Source organism: Oncorhynchus mykiss, chromosome 6 (genome assembly GCF_013265735.2).
Source record: "Oncorhynchus mykiss isolate Arlee chromosome 6, USDA_OmykA_1.1, whole genome shotgun sequence".
In the NCBI taxonomy this organism is placed as follows: Eukaryota; Metazoa; Chordata; class Actinopteri; order Salmoniformes; family Salmonidae; genus Oncorhynchus; species Oncorhynchus mykiss.
Window position 1 is genome coordinate 30,599,827 of NC_048570.1, and position 16,808 is coordinate 30,616,634.

General features: G+C 44.1%; 1 protein-coding gene across 4 annotated transcripts in view; it reads right to left on the reverse strand.

Moving 5' to 3' along the window:
• The window catches only part of LOC110525719 (oxysterol-binding protein 2), a 76,944-nt gene that overhangs the window by 20,349 nt on the left and 39,787 nt on the right, over positions 1-16,808 (reverse strand). For all 4 annotated transcript variants that reach the window (XM_036979855.1, XM_036979854.1, XM_036979857.1 and 1 more), the window contains exon 3: positions 1,471-1,724. In XM_036979855.1, coding sequence (XP_036835750.1) covers positions 1,471-1,724 — 254 coding nt within the window. The remainder of the gene's footprint in view (positions 1-1,470; positions 1,725-16,808) is intronic.

Genomic DNA, 16,808 nt, shown 5'->3' on the forward strand with positions numbered 1-16,808 from the left:
GCTCTCTACTCCCCCTTCCTTTGCATAAAACCAACCTGAAGCAGCACTTTCCCCACAGCGTCTCTAGTTGAACCAGATCTAACAGTGTTGTAATGAGATAGGAAATCCTACAGGGCATGTTTAATTGCCTGTCCAGTAACTTTCAGTTCCCACTCCAATTAATTAAAACAGTGATTAACTGTGTGCAGAAAAAAAGCGCATCCTTTAGAGGGAAGACTACAAAATCTGTGATGAAAGTACAGATGTCTCCACACTCTAAATGGGGCTGAACTCCTGTGGATTACTTGGTTGATTCTCATTCAACTGAGCAAACACACTCACAGTATCAGTTCAAGCTTCAAGCCAGTTCAAAATGTCAAAAGTACATGTGCCCTGGCTACACTATCCCACCTGCCAGTGACCAATGTTATGGGAGCATCCTTTAGAGAGAAGACTACAAAATCTGTGATGAAAGTACAGATGTCTCCACACTCTAAATGGGGCTGAACTCCTGTGGATTACTTGGTTGATTCTCATTCAACTGAGCAAACACACTCACAGTATCAGTTCAAGCTTCAAGCCAGTTCAAAATGTCAAAAGTACATGTGCCCTGGCTACACTATCCCACCTGCCAGTGACCAATGTTATGGGAGCATTCCCCCATGTGTCAGACACCCGTCACCACAGAAATAGCAGTCTGTGGCCCAGACAAAACAAGGCTATTTATTGTCAAACACATAAAAGCCAAGCAGAGGAGTAGAAGAGACACACAAACCTTTCCTGGTTGTCTGTGTAGCGCCTGGCCCCTGTAGGAGCATGTCTGTCTTGTGGAGGAAGAGGGGGCTCTGGGATTCCTCTCTGGGCTCAGGTCTCTGGGCTGGGAGGGTCCAGGGAGGTTTGGGGTTGGGGCAAGACTATTCCTGTCCTCCCCAACCAGCCCTGATCCGGTATCACTCCTTCAGTACCGACCTCTCCTTTCCTCTGCCCTCTAGTCCACTATAATACCACTTGGCCAATGGAAATGACTCTCTGTGGTCACGGTGACAATAGCAACAGAACAGCTAGTTCCGATGCTAACAACACCCCTGCACATATCTTACATACTGTAACTGGATTGGTGGCATGCTGTAAACAATACGATGCTAGAAAGAGGTACCACCTGAGAAGTGTTTCCCTTTCCTGTCACATTTGCAAGAGCATTTAAGAATCTTAAGTAGACGACTACAATATACACAATGCTGACCTGTGTCCTTCCTGTCACATCTATCATACCATAGCACTGAGAATGCTAGTCACCCTTCACACAGTAGGCCTAACCCTTGCCATGTAAAGGCTTCTACACATCTACCCAACTGTCTCTGGACGGTTGTGGAAAGAATTTGCCCGGTGTGTAGCGTCAGTTGGTTGCCGCTGGACATAGTCAACGTATCATCCATAGTTGGTTAGCTTAAGTTGAATAGATGTGTAGAACCCTTAAGTCTCACTACTCACATTGATCATAGCATTCGAGGTGATGCGGAAGAGGGTGGCTCGCTCGTTGACGCCCTTGACCTTCTCTCCTCCCTCCACGGGGACTCTCAGCGCCTCGAGTTCACTCAGAGAGCGCTGCAGGGCCGCCCCATGCTTGGCGATTAGGTCGTTACACGTGCCGAGGTCATCAAGCTTGCTGATCAGGGTCTTCAGAGTGCCCTGGATCCCCTCACTGCGGTCTGACTGGGTCGTGGGCTCCTCGTCTCCTGAGTCATCTACAGAGGAAAGGTCAGAGGTCAGAGGTCAGATAAGAAGAGACTGGAATACAGGAGGGCAATCGGGGATGCAGGGTCCTCACCAGAGAGACAGACAACGAACAAACCGACCAACAAGACATGATCCCCCGAATGCTATTTGGAATCCATTCATCTAAAATGTAAAATCCACATTCTAAGCCCAAAACCCAGGGGCTGCATGACTCCCTTTATTGATCTCTCTCACACACACACACATACACACACACACACACACACACACACACACACACACACACACACACACACACACACACACACACACACACACACACACACACACACACACACACACACACACACACACACACACACACACACACACACACACACACACTCGAACGGAACGGATAGAAGGACAGGTTTGCATCAAAAATACGCAGGGTTATTTATGACTTAACCATGAAGAGATTCAGATATACTATAAAAATGAAATTTCCACTGATAAAATGTGTGTTAATTGCTATGATCTTTGGCTGGATTTTACAGCTGGTTTCCAGTTTCACTTCCACTTACTAACACAAAGGCACACATGCAGACACGCAGACTGAGACAAACACACAATCGGACCGAGACGCACACATCTCTCTCTTAATGGCCCCATTCCAGAGACAGACAATGGTGAAACCCTGGGAAGCAGAAGAAATGTATTTAAGCCGAGTCAGGGTATTTACATGAGGCAGTGTTCCATTCCCTCCGTGGGCCTCTGCTCTGCTGCAGTGTGGCGACAGTGGAGAGGTTACTCAGGGCCACTCTGAACATATGAGAACAGTGTGTCAGCGTCTGTCCGAACATTATACACACTCTCAGTGGGGACCGAAATACCCACCAGGTCATGCACAGAACCCGATATAGCCCACCAAGGCGTTATTGGAAATCCTCTTGGATCGGATGGATTTAACAGTCAGTGCAATGACCCTGGTGGTGGCCACCATCGTGAAGGGTAAGATATAAAGTAAAGCAACCTTAGGGCAACAAAATGATCAGAGAGAGGCTGGTTAGCCTATCTGTTCCAGAGAAACCACATCAAATGTCAGGGTAGAACAGATGATTTACTGAGGCAAGTCAGATGTGGCCTAGAGGTTTAGAGCGTTGGTCAGTAAACGAGAGGTCGCTGGTTTGACTCCCCAAGGTGACAATTATTTTGATGTGCCCTTGAGCAAGGCACTTAACAATTCCAATGTTTATTCTCCGCTGTTTTCTTAAGCCAAGGTGCAGAAAGTGGCAGTGTGTTTGTTGTCTGCATGCCAGCAGATTTTTACTATTATGGAAATTGGTTTGAAGATGATATGTACTATAATAAGCATAACATAACATGTTGGACAATAGTAACAGAGAAATCATATTTACGGTATTATGTGTTGGTAATGTGTGCATTATAGCAGTGGCAGTGGGTTCATGTACATTTGTGTGTTTTGAGTTACAAGCTACAGTACTGTATGTATAGGAACCAAAATGAACTGACTTAGTGACTTATTGGAGTAAGTTAAAACCTGAGGTAAGGTATCAATCATCACCCTCAACACTATAGGCCTTGTTCCACTGCCTGGACTTTGGAGCCTTGGAAACCAGCCTCTACAGCTCTGGCAGGTTATTGAACAGACAGGAGGGTCTTTCACATTTCTGAAAGGAGCGGAGATTCTCTCTACATGAGGAGCGAGGGGTTGTTGATTTAGCCTAGAATCCATCCAGAAGTATCAGGAAACATACTATCAACCCAGGTTCCAGGAAGACATGGAAGAATGATGTTCAATTGACACATTCAGATCATTTCTGAAGGTATTTCAGCTTTCCTTCGACCACCCTTATCCTCTCTTAGCTTCCTGTCCCTACTACTTGTATTCTTTCTTGTGGTCTCACTCTCCCTTCTTAACAAACTGTTCCAGAATCTACATACTTTTCTGTCTGTCAGTTCTCCTCTGTTCTTCCTCTCTTAGTCTTCTCCTCCTGATCTTTATCTCTGCTATATGAGGAAGTAATCATGCACAGCTTAGCCCTAGAATGTCCAAAGCATGTCACTTGGTGTGAAAGTGTCCATTTAGCTTGCAGAGGAAGGAAGATGTCACATAGGCAATTACACTTCCACACTCACACTAGCAACATGGCAGCTCATTCTGACCTCACAGAGGAAGTGAACAAACCTACGGAGACGCCAAAAACAAGCAGCCCTCACATGCACACGTTACTGACAACAACGCCTGGAAGGCGCTGCTACCCCATATCTACTTCTACATAGAGACAGGCAGCAGCACCATAAGCAGTGAGAACCAGGCAGTAAGTCTATTAAAGTGACTCAGTTTCAGTCACAGGCCAGTGGGCTGTATGTCTGTTGACAGTCCGGAGCCTCGGCAATTACCACAATCTGATCTGACAGAACGACATGCTACCAACAGACAGTCTCCTCAAATAATAACAACAAATGGCAACCACAACAAAAGGCAATCATGACAAACCAAGACCAACATATGACTAGTCACAAAATCGACAACAAAAATAACTCTGCTCCTAACTGTTTGGTAGTGTTAAAGAGACTGAACAATGACAACACAAGACGTCTCTCTTCGTGCTGATCAATTGTCCTCCAGTAATCCCTAAAACATGGGAAGACAAACCCTCCTATTTGTAAGAGGAGACGTCCAGGGAGAGGGAGGAGAGAAAAGAGAGGAGGCAGGGCGAGGAAACACAAGACAGGAAAAGAAAGACGAAGGCTCTCACCATGTCTGCACCCTTGGACCGCCATCTTCACCCAGTGGGCGGTGACCAGTGACCAGGCAGAACCAGTTTAGACACACAGCGACTGACTGTGCAGACCAGGTGATGTAATGGGTGAGATTGCTGAATGTCCACACTGTGTGCAGAAGCACAGAGAGACAAAACTGTCCAGCCAGAGGAAAAGACAAAACCAGGCAGAGCTAGACAATCCAGCCCGGCACCAACAGTGACAAAGACTGGAACCCAGAATAACCCTCCCCATGACAATCTCCCAGACCTGGAATTGAATTAGCCTACAGTTAGAGTAGTTAGGCTCAGTTAGGGCAGGAGGCACCACGGAGACAGAAGGGGAATAACAGGTCTATGTTTGGTGAGGCTTGACTATGGAGAGATTCACTGCCTACTATAGGATAGCCTATATAATACTATAGGATACAGCAGGGTAGAGTGGGGGAAAGAGTGAGGTGGAGAACCATGATGGATGTCCTATGCTCCAAAGGGGAAAAATATGATAAGCCCTAAGTCAAGTAAGTTAGGTTTGAGCTGAGACATCTTGAGGAGGGGAAAGTTGGCAGAGCAGAGACATCCCCCCAGGTAGGATGAAGGGGATTAATATAGCCCCTAGAATCCAACACCGAAGAAACACTCCAACATCCACACCATCCCATCTCTCTTTATGGGGCAGTAGGGTATGCCTTGGCACTGGCCATGGTTGGGGAATGGCATGGCATGGCTGCCACGACAGCAATGTCTGCAGTCCTGATCCACAATGTTAAATGCCTTCGGAAAGTATTCAGACCTCTTGACTTTTTCCACATTTTGTTACGTTACCGCCTTATTCTAAAATGGATTAAATACAAAAAAATCCTTAGCAATCTACACACAATACCCCATAAAGACAAAGTGTACGTACGTACATACCCCAACCAGGGATATACCCCAACCAGAAGCCATGGATTACAGGCAACATTCGCACTGAGCAAAAGGGTAGAGCTGCCGCTTTCAAGGTGCGGGACTCTAACCCGGAATCTTACAAGAAATCCCGCTATGCCCTGTTTCGAACCATCAAACAGGCAAAGCGTCAATACAGAGCTAAGATTGAATCATACTACACCTGCTCCGACGCTCGTCGGATGTGGCATGGCTTGCAAACTATTACAGACTACAAAGGGAAGCAGAGCTGCGAGCTGCCCAGTGACACGAGCCTACCAGACGAGCTAAATGACTTCTATGCTCGCTTCGAGGCAAGCAACACTGAGGCATGCATGAGAGCATCAGCTGTTCCGGACGACTGTGTGATCACGCTCTCCGTAGCTGACGTGAGTAAGACCTTTAAACAGGTCAACATACACAAGGCTGCGGGGCCAGACGGATTACCAGGACGGGTGCTCCGGGCATGTGCTGACCAACTGGCAGGTGTCTTCACTGAGATTTTCAACATGTCCCTGATTGAGTCTGTAATACCAACATGCTTCAAGCAGACCACCATAGTCCCTGTGCCCAAGAACACAAAGGCAACCTGCCTAAATGACTACAGACCCGTAGAACTCACGTCCGTAGCCATGAAGTGCTTTGAAAGGCTGGTAATGGCTCACATCAACACCATTATCCCAGAAAACCTAGACCCACTCCAATTTGCATACCGCCCAAACAGATCCACAGATGATGCAATCTCTATTGCACTCCACACTGCCCTTTCCCACCTGGACAAAAGGAACACCTATGTGACAATGCTGTTCATTGACTACAGCTCAGCGTTCAATACCATAGCACCCTCAAAGCTCATCACTAAGCTAAGGATCCTGCGACTAAACACCTCCCTCTGCAACTGGATCCTGGACTTCCTGACAGGCCGCCCCCAGGTGGTGAGGGTCGTTAGCAACACATCTGCTACGCTGATCCTCAACACTGGAGCTCCCCAGGGGTGCGTGCTCAGTCTCCTCCTGTAATCCCTGTTCACCCACGACTCCAACACCATCATCAAGTTCGCTGACGACACAACAGTGGTAGGCCTGATCACCGACAACGACGAGACAGCCTATAGGGAGGAGGTCAGAGACCTGGCCGGGTGGTGCCAGAATAACAACCTATCCCTCAATGTAACCAAGACTAAGGAGATGATTGTGGACTACAGGAAAAGGAGCACCGAGCATGTCCCCATTCTCATCGACGGGGCTGTAGTGGAGCAGGTTGAGAGCTTCAAATTCCTTAGTGTCCACATCAACAACAAACTAGATTGGTCCAAACACACCAAGACAGTCGTGAAGAGGGCAAGACAAAGCCTATTCCCCCTCAGGAAACTAAAAAGATTTGGCATGGATCCTGAGATCCTCAAAAGGTTCTACAGCTGCAACATCGAGAGCTCCCAGTCTATGACTGGGGTGGCTGGGGTCTTTGACCAAGGCCTTCCTCTGACACCGCCTGGTGTAGAGGTCCTGGATGGCAGGCAGCTTTGCCCCAGTGATGTACTGAGCCGTACGCACTACCCTCTGAAGTGCCTTGCGGTCGGAGGCCGAGCAGTTGCCATACCAGGTAGTGATACAACCAGTCACTTTAACGATACCTACATGTGCAGTGGGGCAAAAAAATATTTAGTCAGCCACCAATTGTGCAAGTTCTCCACTTAAAAAGATGAGAGAGGCCTGTAATTTTCATCATAGGTACACTTCAACTATGACAGACAAAATTAGGAAAAAATCCAGAAAATCACATTGTAGGATTTTTATTGAATTTTTTGCAAATTATGGTGGAAAATAAGTATTTGGCCACCTACAAACAAGCAAGATTTCTGGCTCTCACAGACCTGTAACTTCTTCTTTAAGAGGCTCCTCTGTCCTCCACTCCTTACCTGTATTAATGGCACCTGTTTGAACTTGTTATCAGTATAAAAGACGCCTGTCCACAACCTCAAACAGTCACACTCTAAACTTCATTATGGCCAAGACCAAAGAGCTCTGAAAGGACACCAGAAACAAAATTGTAGACCTGCATCAGGCTGGGAAGACTGAATCTGCAATAGGTAAGGAGCTTGGTTTGAAGAAATCAACTGTGGGAGCAATTATTAGGAAATGGAAGACATACAAGACCACTGATAATCTACCTCGATCTGGGGCTCCACGCAAGATCTCACCCCGTGGGGTCAAAATGATCACAAGAACCACACGGGGGGACTTAGTGAATGACCTGCAGAGAGCTGGGACCAAAGTAACAAAGCCTACCATCAGTAACACACTACGCCGCCAGGGACTCAAATCCTGCAGTGCCAGACGTGTCCCCCTGCTTAAGCCAGTACATGTCCAGGCCCGTCTGAAGTTTGCTAGAGAGCATTTGGATGATCCAGAAGAAGATTGGGAGAATGTCATATGGTCAGATGAAACCAAAATATAACTTTTTGGTAAAAACTCAACTCGTCGTGTTTGGAGGACAAAGAATGCTGAGTTGCATCCAAAGAACACCATACCTACTGTGAAGCATGGGGGTGGAAACATCATGCTTTGGGGCTGTTTTTCTGCAAAGGAACCATGGCGACTGATCCATGTAAAGGAAAGAATGAATGGGGCCATGTATCGTGAGATTTTGAGTGAAAACCTCCTTCCATCAGCAAGGGCATTGAAGATGAAACGTGGCTGGGTCTTTCAGCATGACAATGATCCCAAACACACCACCCGGGCAACGAAGGAGTGGCTTCGTAAGAAGCATTTCAAGGTCCTGGAGTGGCCTAGCCAGTCTCCAGATCTCAACCCCATAAAAAATCTTTGGAGGGAGTTGAAAGTCTGTGTTGCCCAGCAACAGCCCCAAAACATCACTGCTCTAGAGGAGATCTGCATGGAGGAATGGGCCAAAATACCAGCAACAGTGTGTGAAAACCTTGTGAAGACTTACAGAAAACGTTTGACCTCTGTCATTGCCAACAAAGGGTATATAACAAAGTATTGAGATAAACTTTTGTTATTGACCAAATACTTATTTTCCACCATAATTTGCAAATAAATTCATTAAAAATCCTACAATGTGATTTTCTGGATTTTTTCTCATTTTGTGTACCTATGCATGTAATTTAGGAACTCTTGAATGTAACAGAAGTTAGGAGCAGGTAAAGTCTGAGCAAACTCTGAGTAAACTCTGAGCAAAGACTTGCTATCATTATTCACCCTCATTCTGCCAAGGAGTTTGTTCACCAGCCAAGTAATGGAACTTAAAAATAAACTGTCACATGCACTAAGAACTAGGCCTATTTGTTTAGTGGAGGATCTGCTTCCAGCAGGGTGTCTGCATTACTAATTGCCATTCCGGAACCTCTGGCATGCAATCTGAATCCTGGCATCTCATAATAACAGTCAAACCACCTTAACATCATTGCCACACTCACCTCACAGCTACTGGGAGAGGCTATACCTGCTGGGAAAAGAAACAATGGTTTCATGGGATAAAATCCCAGAGGGGTATTACTGGTAGACTATTATTTGCTTAATGAGAGCTTTCACACTAGGATGTAGAACTAAGCCAGAACAACTTAAACCGCATTAGATTACAGAATATGAGTGGTTGATCAGCGAACCCATGGAAAATACAAGACACATGGCATGGCTAGCAGCCCCAGGGTACACACAGCGTTGTAGTGAGTAGGTAATGCTTGCGTATGTGTCTTGGGGTCAGAAACGGATTTCTTCTGGCAATCCTTCCAAAGAGCCTGTGGTTGTGGAGGTGGCGTCTGATGGTGCTTTTTGAAACCTGGTGATCCCAAGATGCCACCAAGGCCTGCAATTCTTTCACAGTGATTCTTGGGGATTTTGCTGCTTCTCTCACCATCATGCTCCCCATCCTGGGGGGCAAAATGAATTTGCATCCTCTAACCATGAGGTTTTCAACTGTTCCATATCTTTTACATTTAAAAAAAATAATTGCCCTGACAGTGCTCAGTGGTATATTCAATCCTTTGTGGATTTTCTTGTAGCCATTACCAGATTTATGAAGGTCTACGACCATCTGTCTCTTTTGAACTGCCAGTTCTTTTGTTTTCTTCATGGTGTTGGATGACAGAGGGATATTGCATGTGTGTTACCTCATTTGTATATCCTAGTAATGGCTCAATATAGTTCCTTAAGACTTAGATAAACTTAAATAAGTGGAATTTAATTCCTGGTTTGATTTTGGTAGATGTTATTTACAATAATCTTTAAGGGTGCCATTAATTGTGAAACCTTAATTTGGAGGACATTGATTTTTAATTAAATCAACAAATGATTTTGGTGGGTTCCACTGAAACATTAATAAAGTACTGTATTTCTCACATGTTGGTATTTTGAGTTTCTCCCTATAATTATATTGTTTATATTTTTTAAAGTAGTGTTTGTGCATTGCCAGTCAGGGGTGCTAGTAATTTTGGAGCCCACTGTATCTGACTAGGTTGCCCCAACCTCAAACCTCCCATTCCCTACAAAGTGCTCATTTATCCCTTCCCTGGTCTGTCCATCTCTGGTCTGACAGAGAGAGAGTGAGATAGGGAGAGAGGTAGGGAGAGAGAGACCGATGGCTGTGTAATTGGCAGAATGATGCGGTACTATCACACTGACAGGTAATAATGAGATGATAATTATTAACAGATCATCATGATAAAAATAATGTCTTCGGTGCATAAATCAGATAAAAGCTAATGATACAGTACCAAATAACATTTGAAGCGACCCTAATTGGTATTCAATGCAGTGTTTTTTTAGAGAACCCATTACAATGATCCCACTTCAGAAATCCTATCAGAGCCCAGCTCCACTCAGCTGCATATGTACCAAGTAGAGACTCAAGCTGAAGGGTACTTTACCTCATCATATACCTCATCATATACCTCATAAGTCATCTGGAGAGTAGGTTATATTTAGTGCTGACTAGTACCTGTGTGTGTAAGTCAGATTCATCATGCCAATGGCAGAAAGGAGAAGAGAGAGACAGGGAGCTGAGAGAAACCCTACCTCTTCAAAGATGATCTCAAATAAGATATCTCAGTCAACTTCGTTATTGAGGAAAAATTGACTTACTACAATTGTGATACGTGATCGTCACCTAGCCATCTTAAGTTAAATGCACTATAAACAAAAAACATGTAATATTGTTCTTTAGTCATATTGTTCTTTAGTCGTAGCGTTCTTTAGTCGCAGTGTTCTTAGTTGAAATGTTTGTTGCTGTCCCTGTCCATTAGGGTTGTGTATTTCGTCATGTTCTATGTTTTGTGTGGGCACCAGGAAGAATAGCTGCTGCTTCTTCAACAGCTAATGGGGATCCAAATAAAAATCATAAATCATAACTGTAAGTCACACTAGAAACGAGCGTCTGTCAAATGACTCTAATGTAAAACGTAAAATGAGAGAGGGAGTGAGATTGAAAGAGAATAGAGGGATGGGATAGAGAGACAGAGCATCAGAGTGAGTGAATAGATAGATGATAGTGGAGAGAGGATGGATGAAAGGAGTGTGTGAGCGGTGCGTTCTGGGCCTGGGGAGGGAGGAGAGTGTAATCCTGAGCAGTAATTGCTAACTGTCTGCTGGGCTCCCCTGAGATGCATCAAGTGAAGACAAATGGAGGAGACGGCAGGTTAAACCCAGTAACACAGCGCCCAAATGAGGAACTGTGCCGAGCAACCCATCACCCTCTGCAGTACACTTCTAGTAGAAAATTGAACACGATATAAGAACAAACCTAGGGTTTGGGGAGCAAGGGGCCGCGTAACTCACATCTTACAATAGAGCAAAAGACCAGCAAAAATATTAAAAATAAAACACTGAAATAAATCTAGATTAATGTTTATTAGACAGAGGGGTGATATTCTTTTTCCTGCCTGGCATAGTGTCGCAGGCTTTACAAGTTTGTGGATCGATCCACAGCACATTCCGATTGTGTCCCAAATGGCACCCTATTCCCTATATAGTGCACTACTTTTGACCAGAGCACTATAAAGGGTATAGGGTGCCATTTGGGACACAATCTCAGAGAGCCTGTGAGGGGAAACTGCCCTGTGCTCTGCCTCCCACGCTCTGGAGGCATGGACATTAATTGGTGTTCCTCCTCCAAATGCAAATTCAGCACCTCAGTGGCACCTGGTCGTCCTCGTGAGAGTGCATGCTGGGAAGGGAAGGCGTGGGAGGACTGGACTGGAGACTGGGGACCCACAGTGGTGCTGTAGGTTTCTGCTGCTGCATGATGACAGGGCCAATGACAGACAGCCATTCAAGATGCCAAAAGGGAAATGCATGCAAAGACTGTAGCTGACTGTCAGTTACACTGCATTGTAGGGCACCCACATTAAAAAATATGACAGTTTACTCCAGAATACTACAGTACTTACTATATAATTCTGTAGTAAACTGTAGTATACTGTAGAATACTATACTACACACTGTAGTATCCCTCGATCATGTGTAGTACCTTTAGAATTATGTTGTATACTGTAGAATACTATGGTAAATACTACAGCAGGGGTAGGAAACCCTGGTCCTGGAGTGCCGCAAGGCACTTCATGTGTTTGATTTAACCGACCTGAAAGACCAGTGTGTATTGAATGTAGGCAATCACTAATCTGATCATTTAGCTCAGTAGGTCGGGTGTGGTGACTAGTCGGAACAAAATTCTACAGTACCTAGGAACAGGGTTGCCTAACCCTGTACTAAAGTATTATCCACAAAAACACTGTAATAAATACTACAAATATATCTGCAAAAACACTAGTCTGCAAAAATACTATATCATTTTAACTATTATTTGAATTTGCATATATCCTGCTCATTCCCCTCCCCCATATCCCAATTTGTGCCACCCATAAGTGTGAAACCTACATACCAAGTATAGACCATATTGTGTTCCATACAGGTTATAGAAAAGAGCAGAAGCATTTAACTCTCCATTCAGACTCCTGTCCTACAGTACCTACCTACCTACCTATGTACGTACAGCTTATGGAAAATCTTTAAGTATTTCTCCAGTAGGTTTCCTCAAGGAGAAAGCCTCCACTTATATGTTAAAGATAATAAAACACTTTAAATAATACTACAGTAATGTCCCCAAAAACACTACAGTAAATGCTAAATTATACTACAGTCAAGCAAAAACACTACAGTAATAACCACAGTATACCCTACTACAGTCCCCCCAAAACACTACAGTAATAACTACAGTATAGCCTACAACAGTCCCCCCCAAAAAACTACAGTAATAACTACAGTATACCCGACTACAGTCCCCCCAAAACACTACAGTAAATACTACAGTATACTACAGTCTAGGCATGGGCGAAATACCATTTATACCATATACCGGGATATTTCATGTAATTAGTGGAAATTGTTAAAAGTACTCTTTGTGCATAGAGTTGTTAACTTTGCAATCATTGGTTTTTATTTGGCATACATTTAAAGTGAAACATCGTCTCAGCATCACTCTGTTACTGTGGAATTGCCCTGTACTGACTTCTACATTGTAACTGGTTAGGGTTTTATCTGAGTGTGCTATCAATTGCTATCCATCCGAGTGTCTGAATATTCATTTTACTGACCCATGATCATTCTGTGGATTAGCCTGAGTTGATAAGTGATAGTGTGCAGCAAAACACCAACTAATTGTACATTCTGATATCTACACATAGCCACACACACTGGGACCATGGGAGAGAGAATATTCCTGCCGGCATATTATACACAGAGCCACACACACTGGGACCATGGGAGAGAGAATATTCCTGCCGGCATATTATACACAGAGGCATGAAAGTGGCAGATAGTTTCCACACCTATAGGAGAAGAGGGCTGTCTGAAACTGGGTAGCGTGTGTGTGTGAGCATCTCTCTCTCTAACCCAACAGAGGCTCTTTAATTCAGGACCAGACATAGGGAGGTGGGCATCAAAACACACACATCTGCTCAGACTATAGTCGGCTCAGACAGGTACTCTGTTTCTTCTAAATCAAAGTGTTCTGACAACCTAGATAGATAGATATATAGATAGATAGATAGATAGATAGATAGATAGATAGATAGATAGATAGATAGATAGATAGATAGATAGATAGATAGATAGATAGATAGAGAGATAGATAGATAGATAGATAGACTTAGCATTTTCCTTCCCACATTACCATCAGTGTTGTTGGAGGCTGTGAGGAAAGAAACTCTGAATGAAATCAATTCAGTCACAACAGAAGTTCTGAAGCACAAAAATCCAAAACTCAAATACACATTTAAAATGCGCAAGGGGCTAGCAACAGTTGACTCAGCTGCAGCTGTCCAGATTTGGACTTACATAACAGGAACATGCTCCACAAAACATTGTCCATAATTATGGTCCAGCTACAGCAGTTAGGAAGATGGACTGAATATAACAGGGATCATGGCACCCACATTGGAATTCAGCACAACTTCAGCTGGATCTATAGTAGATGGAGAACAGCAGGAGCGTTCAACTATTGATCATAATTGACATCCACAGGTTGAGGCGTCTGACACATCCTATACAGATGTGTGTGAACATATAGGATAGGCCTACACACACACACATTTTCTCCTGTTTATGTATGCATGTGGTCACTTCTCTGTCACTTCTCTGTTTGCGAGTGTGTGTGTGTGTGTGTGTGTGTGTGTGTGTGTGTGTGGGGGGAGAAAACAGGAATGCAGGAGGGGGAGCACCTGCCTGCCTCACTCCATTTCACTTGTCATTGTGTGCAGGAGTTTGGGCGTGTGTGTTTGAGCAGTGTGTGTGAATGTGTGTTTTTGTTTAACTATCCTTGTGGGTACCAAAAGTCCTCACAAGGATAGTAAAACAAGGACAATTGCCAGTCCCCACAATAACAAATGCTATTTTAGGCTTAGGGGTTAGGTTCAGGGTTACAATTAAGGTTAGGGTAAAAAGGATCGGACATACCCAAATCTAAATGCCTGTAGCTCAGGACCTGAAGCAAGGATATGCATATTCTTGATACCATTTGAAAGAAAACACTTTGAAGTTTGTGGAAATGTGAAATTAATGTAGGAGAATATAACACATTAGATCTGGTAATATATATATACAGTGCCTTGCGAAAGTATTCGGCCCCCTTGAACTTTGCGACCTTTTGCCACATTTCAGGCTTCAAACATAAAGATATAAAACTGTATTTTTTTGTGAATCAACAACAAGTGGGGCACAATCATGAAGTGGAACGACATTTATTGGATATTTCAAACGTTTTTAACAAATCAAAAACTGAAAAAGTGGGCGTGCAAAATTATTCAGCCCCCTTAAGTTAATACTTTGTAGCGCCACCTTTTGCTGCGATTACAGCTGTAAGTCGCTTGGGGTATGTCTCTATCAGTTTTGCACATCGAGAGACTGACATTTTTCCCCATTCCTCCTTGCAAAACAGCTCGAGCTCAGTGAGGTTGGATGGAGAGCATTTGTGAACAGCAGTTTTCAGTTCTTTCCACAGATTCTCGATTGGATTCAGGTCTGGACTTTGACTTGGCCATTCTAACACCTGTATATGTTTATTTTTGAACCATTCCATTGTAGATTTTGCTTTATGTTTTGGATCATTGTCTTGTTGGAAGACAAATCTCCGTCCCAGTCTCAGGTCTTTTGCAGACTCCATCAGGTTTTCTTCCAGAATGGTCCTGTATTTGGCTCCATCCATCTTCCCATCAATTTTAACCATCTTCCCTGTCCCTGCTGAAGAAAAGCAGGCCCAAACCATGATGCTGCCACCACCATGTTTGACAGTGGGGATGGTGTGTTCAGCTGTGTTGCTTTTACGCCAAACATAACGTTTTGCATTGTTGCCAAAAAGTTCAATTTTGGTTTCATCTGACCAGAGCACCTTCTTCCACATGTTTGGTGTGTCTCCCAGGTGGATTGTGGCAAACTTTAAACAACAGTTTTTATGGATATCTTTAAGAAATGGCTTTCTTCTTGCCACTCTTCCATAAAGGCCAGATTTGTGCAATATACGACTGATTGTTGTCCTATGGACAGAGTCTCCCACCTCAGCTGTAGATCTCTGCAGTTCATCCAGAGTGATCATGGGCCTCTTGGCTGCATCTCTGATCAGTCTTCTCCTTGTATGAGCTGAAAGTTTAGAGGGACGGCCAGGTCTTGGTAGATTTGCAGTGGTCTGATACTACTCCCATTTCAATATTATCGCTTGCACAGTGCTCCTTGGGATGTTTAACGCTTGGGAAATCTTTTTGTATCCAAATCCGGCTTTAAACTTCTTCACAACAGTATCTCGGACCTGCCTGGTGTGTTCCTTGTTCTTCATGATGCTCTCTGCGCTTTTAACGGACCTCTGAGACTATCACAGTGCAGGTGCATTTATACGGAGACTTGATTACACACAGGTGGATTGTATTTATCATCATTAGTCATTTAGGTCAACATTAGATCGTTCAGAGATCCTCCCTGAACTTCTGGAGAGAGTTTGCTGCACTGAAAGTAAAGGGGCTGAATAATTTTGCACGCCCAATTTATCAGTATTTGATTTGTTAAAAAAGTTTGAAATATCCAATAAATGTCGTTCCACTTCATGATTGTGTCCCACTTGTTGTTGATTCTTCACAAAAAAATACAGTTTTATATCTTTATGTTTGAAGCCTGAAATGTGGCAAAAGGTCGCAAAGTTCAAGGGGGCCGAATACTTTCGCAAGGCACTGTATATATTTTGTTCCATTATGTTTGAAATGCAAAGAGAAAGGCCATAATGTACCATTTAGATTTTAACCACTAAATGGCAGCAGTGTATGTTCAATGTAATAGCTACTGTAAATCGGACAGTGCAGTTAGATTAACAAGATTTAAGCTTTCTGCCCATATCAGATATGTCTATGTCCTGGGAAATGTTCTTGTTACTTACAACCTCATGCTAATCACTTTAGCCTAAGTTAGCTCAACCGCCCCACGGGGGGGGGACACCAATCCCGTAGAGGTTAAGGTTAGGGGCGGCAGGTAGCCTAATGGTTAGAGTGTTGGACTAGTAACTGAAAGGTTGCAAGATCAAATCCCTGAGCTGACAAGGTACAAATCGGTCATTCTGCCCCTGAACAAGGCAGTTAACCCACTGTTCCCATTTGTTCTTAACTGACTTGCCGAGTTAAAAAAAAGTTAGGGAAAATTGGATTTTGGATGGGAATCAATCCACAAGGATAGCAATTCAAAACTCTCTGTGTGTCTTCGTGAGTCCTGACATGGCCTCCAAAGTCAACTAGGTGAACAAATAAAGGGAAAGGTAGAGACGACTTAGAGCCCAGGGCAGAGCACACAGCAGTCCTACTGAGCCATCACTACTGCCTCCAGGGGGAGGGAGAGGTAGAGACGACTTAGAGCC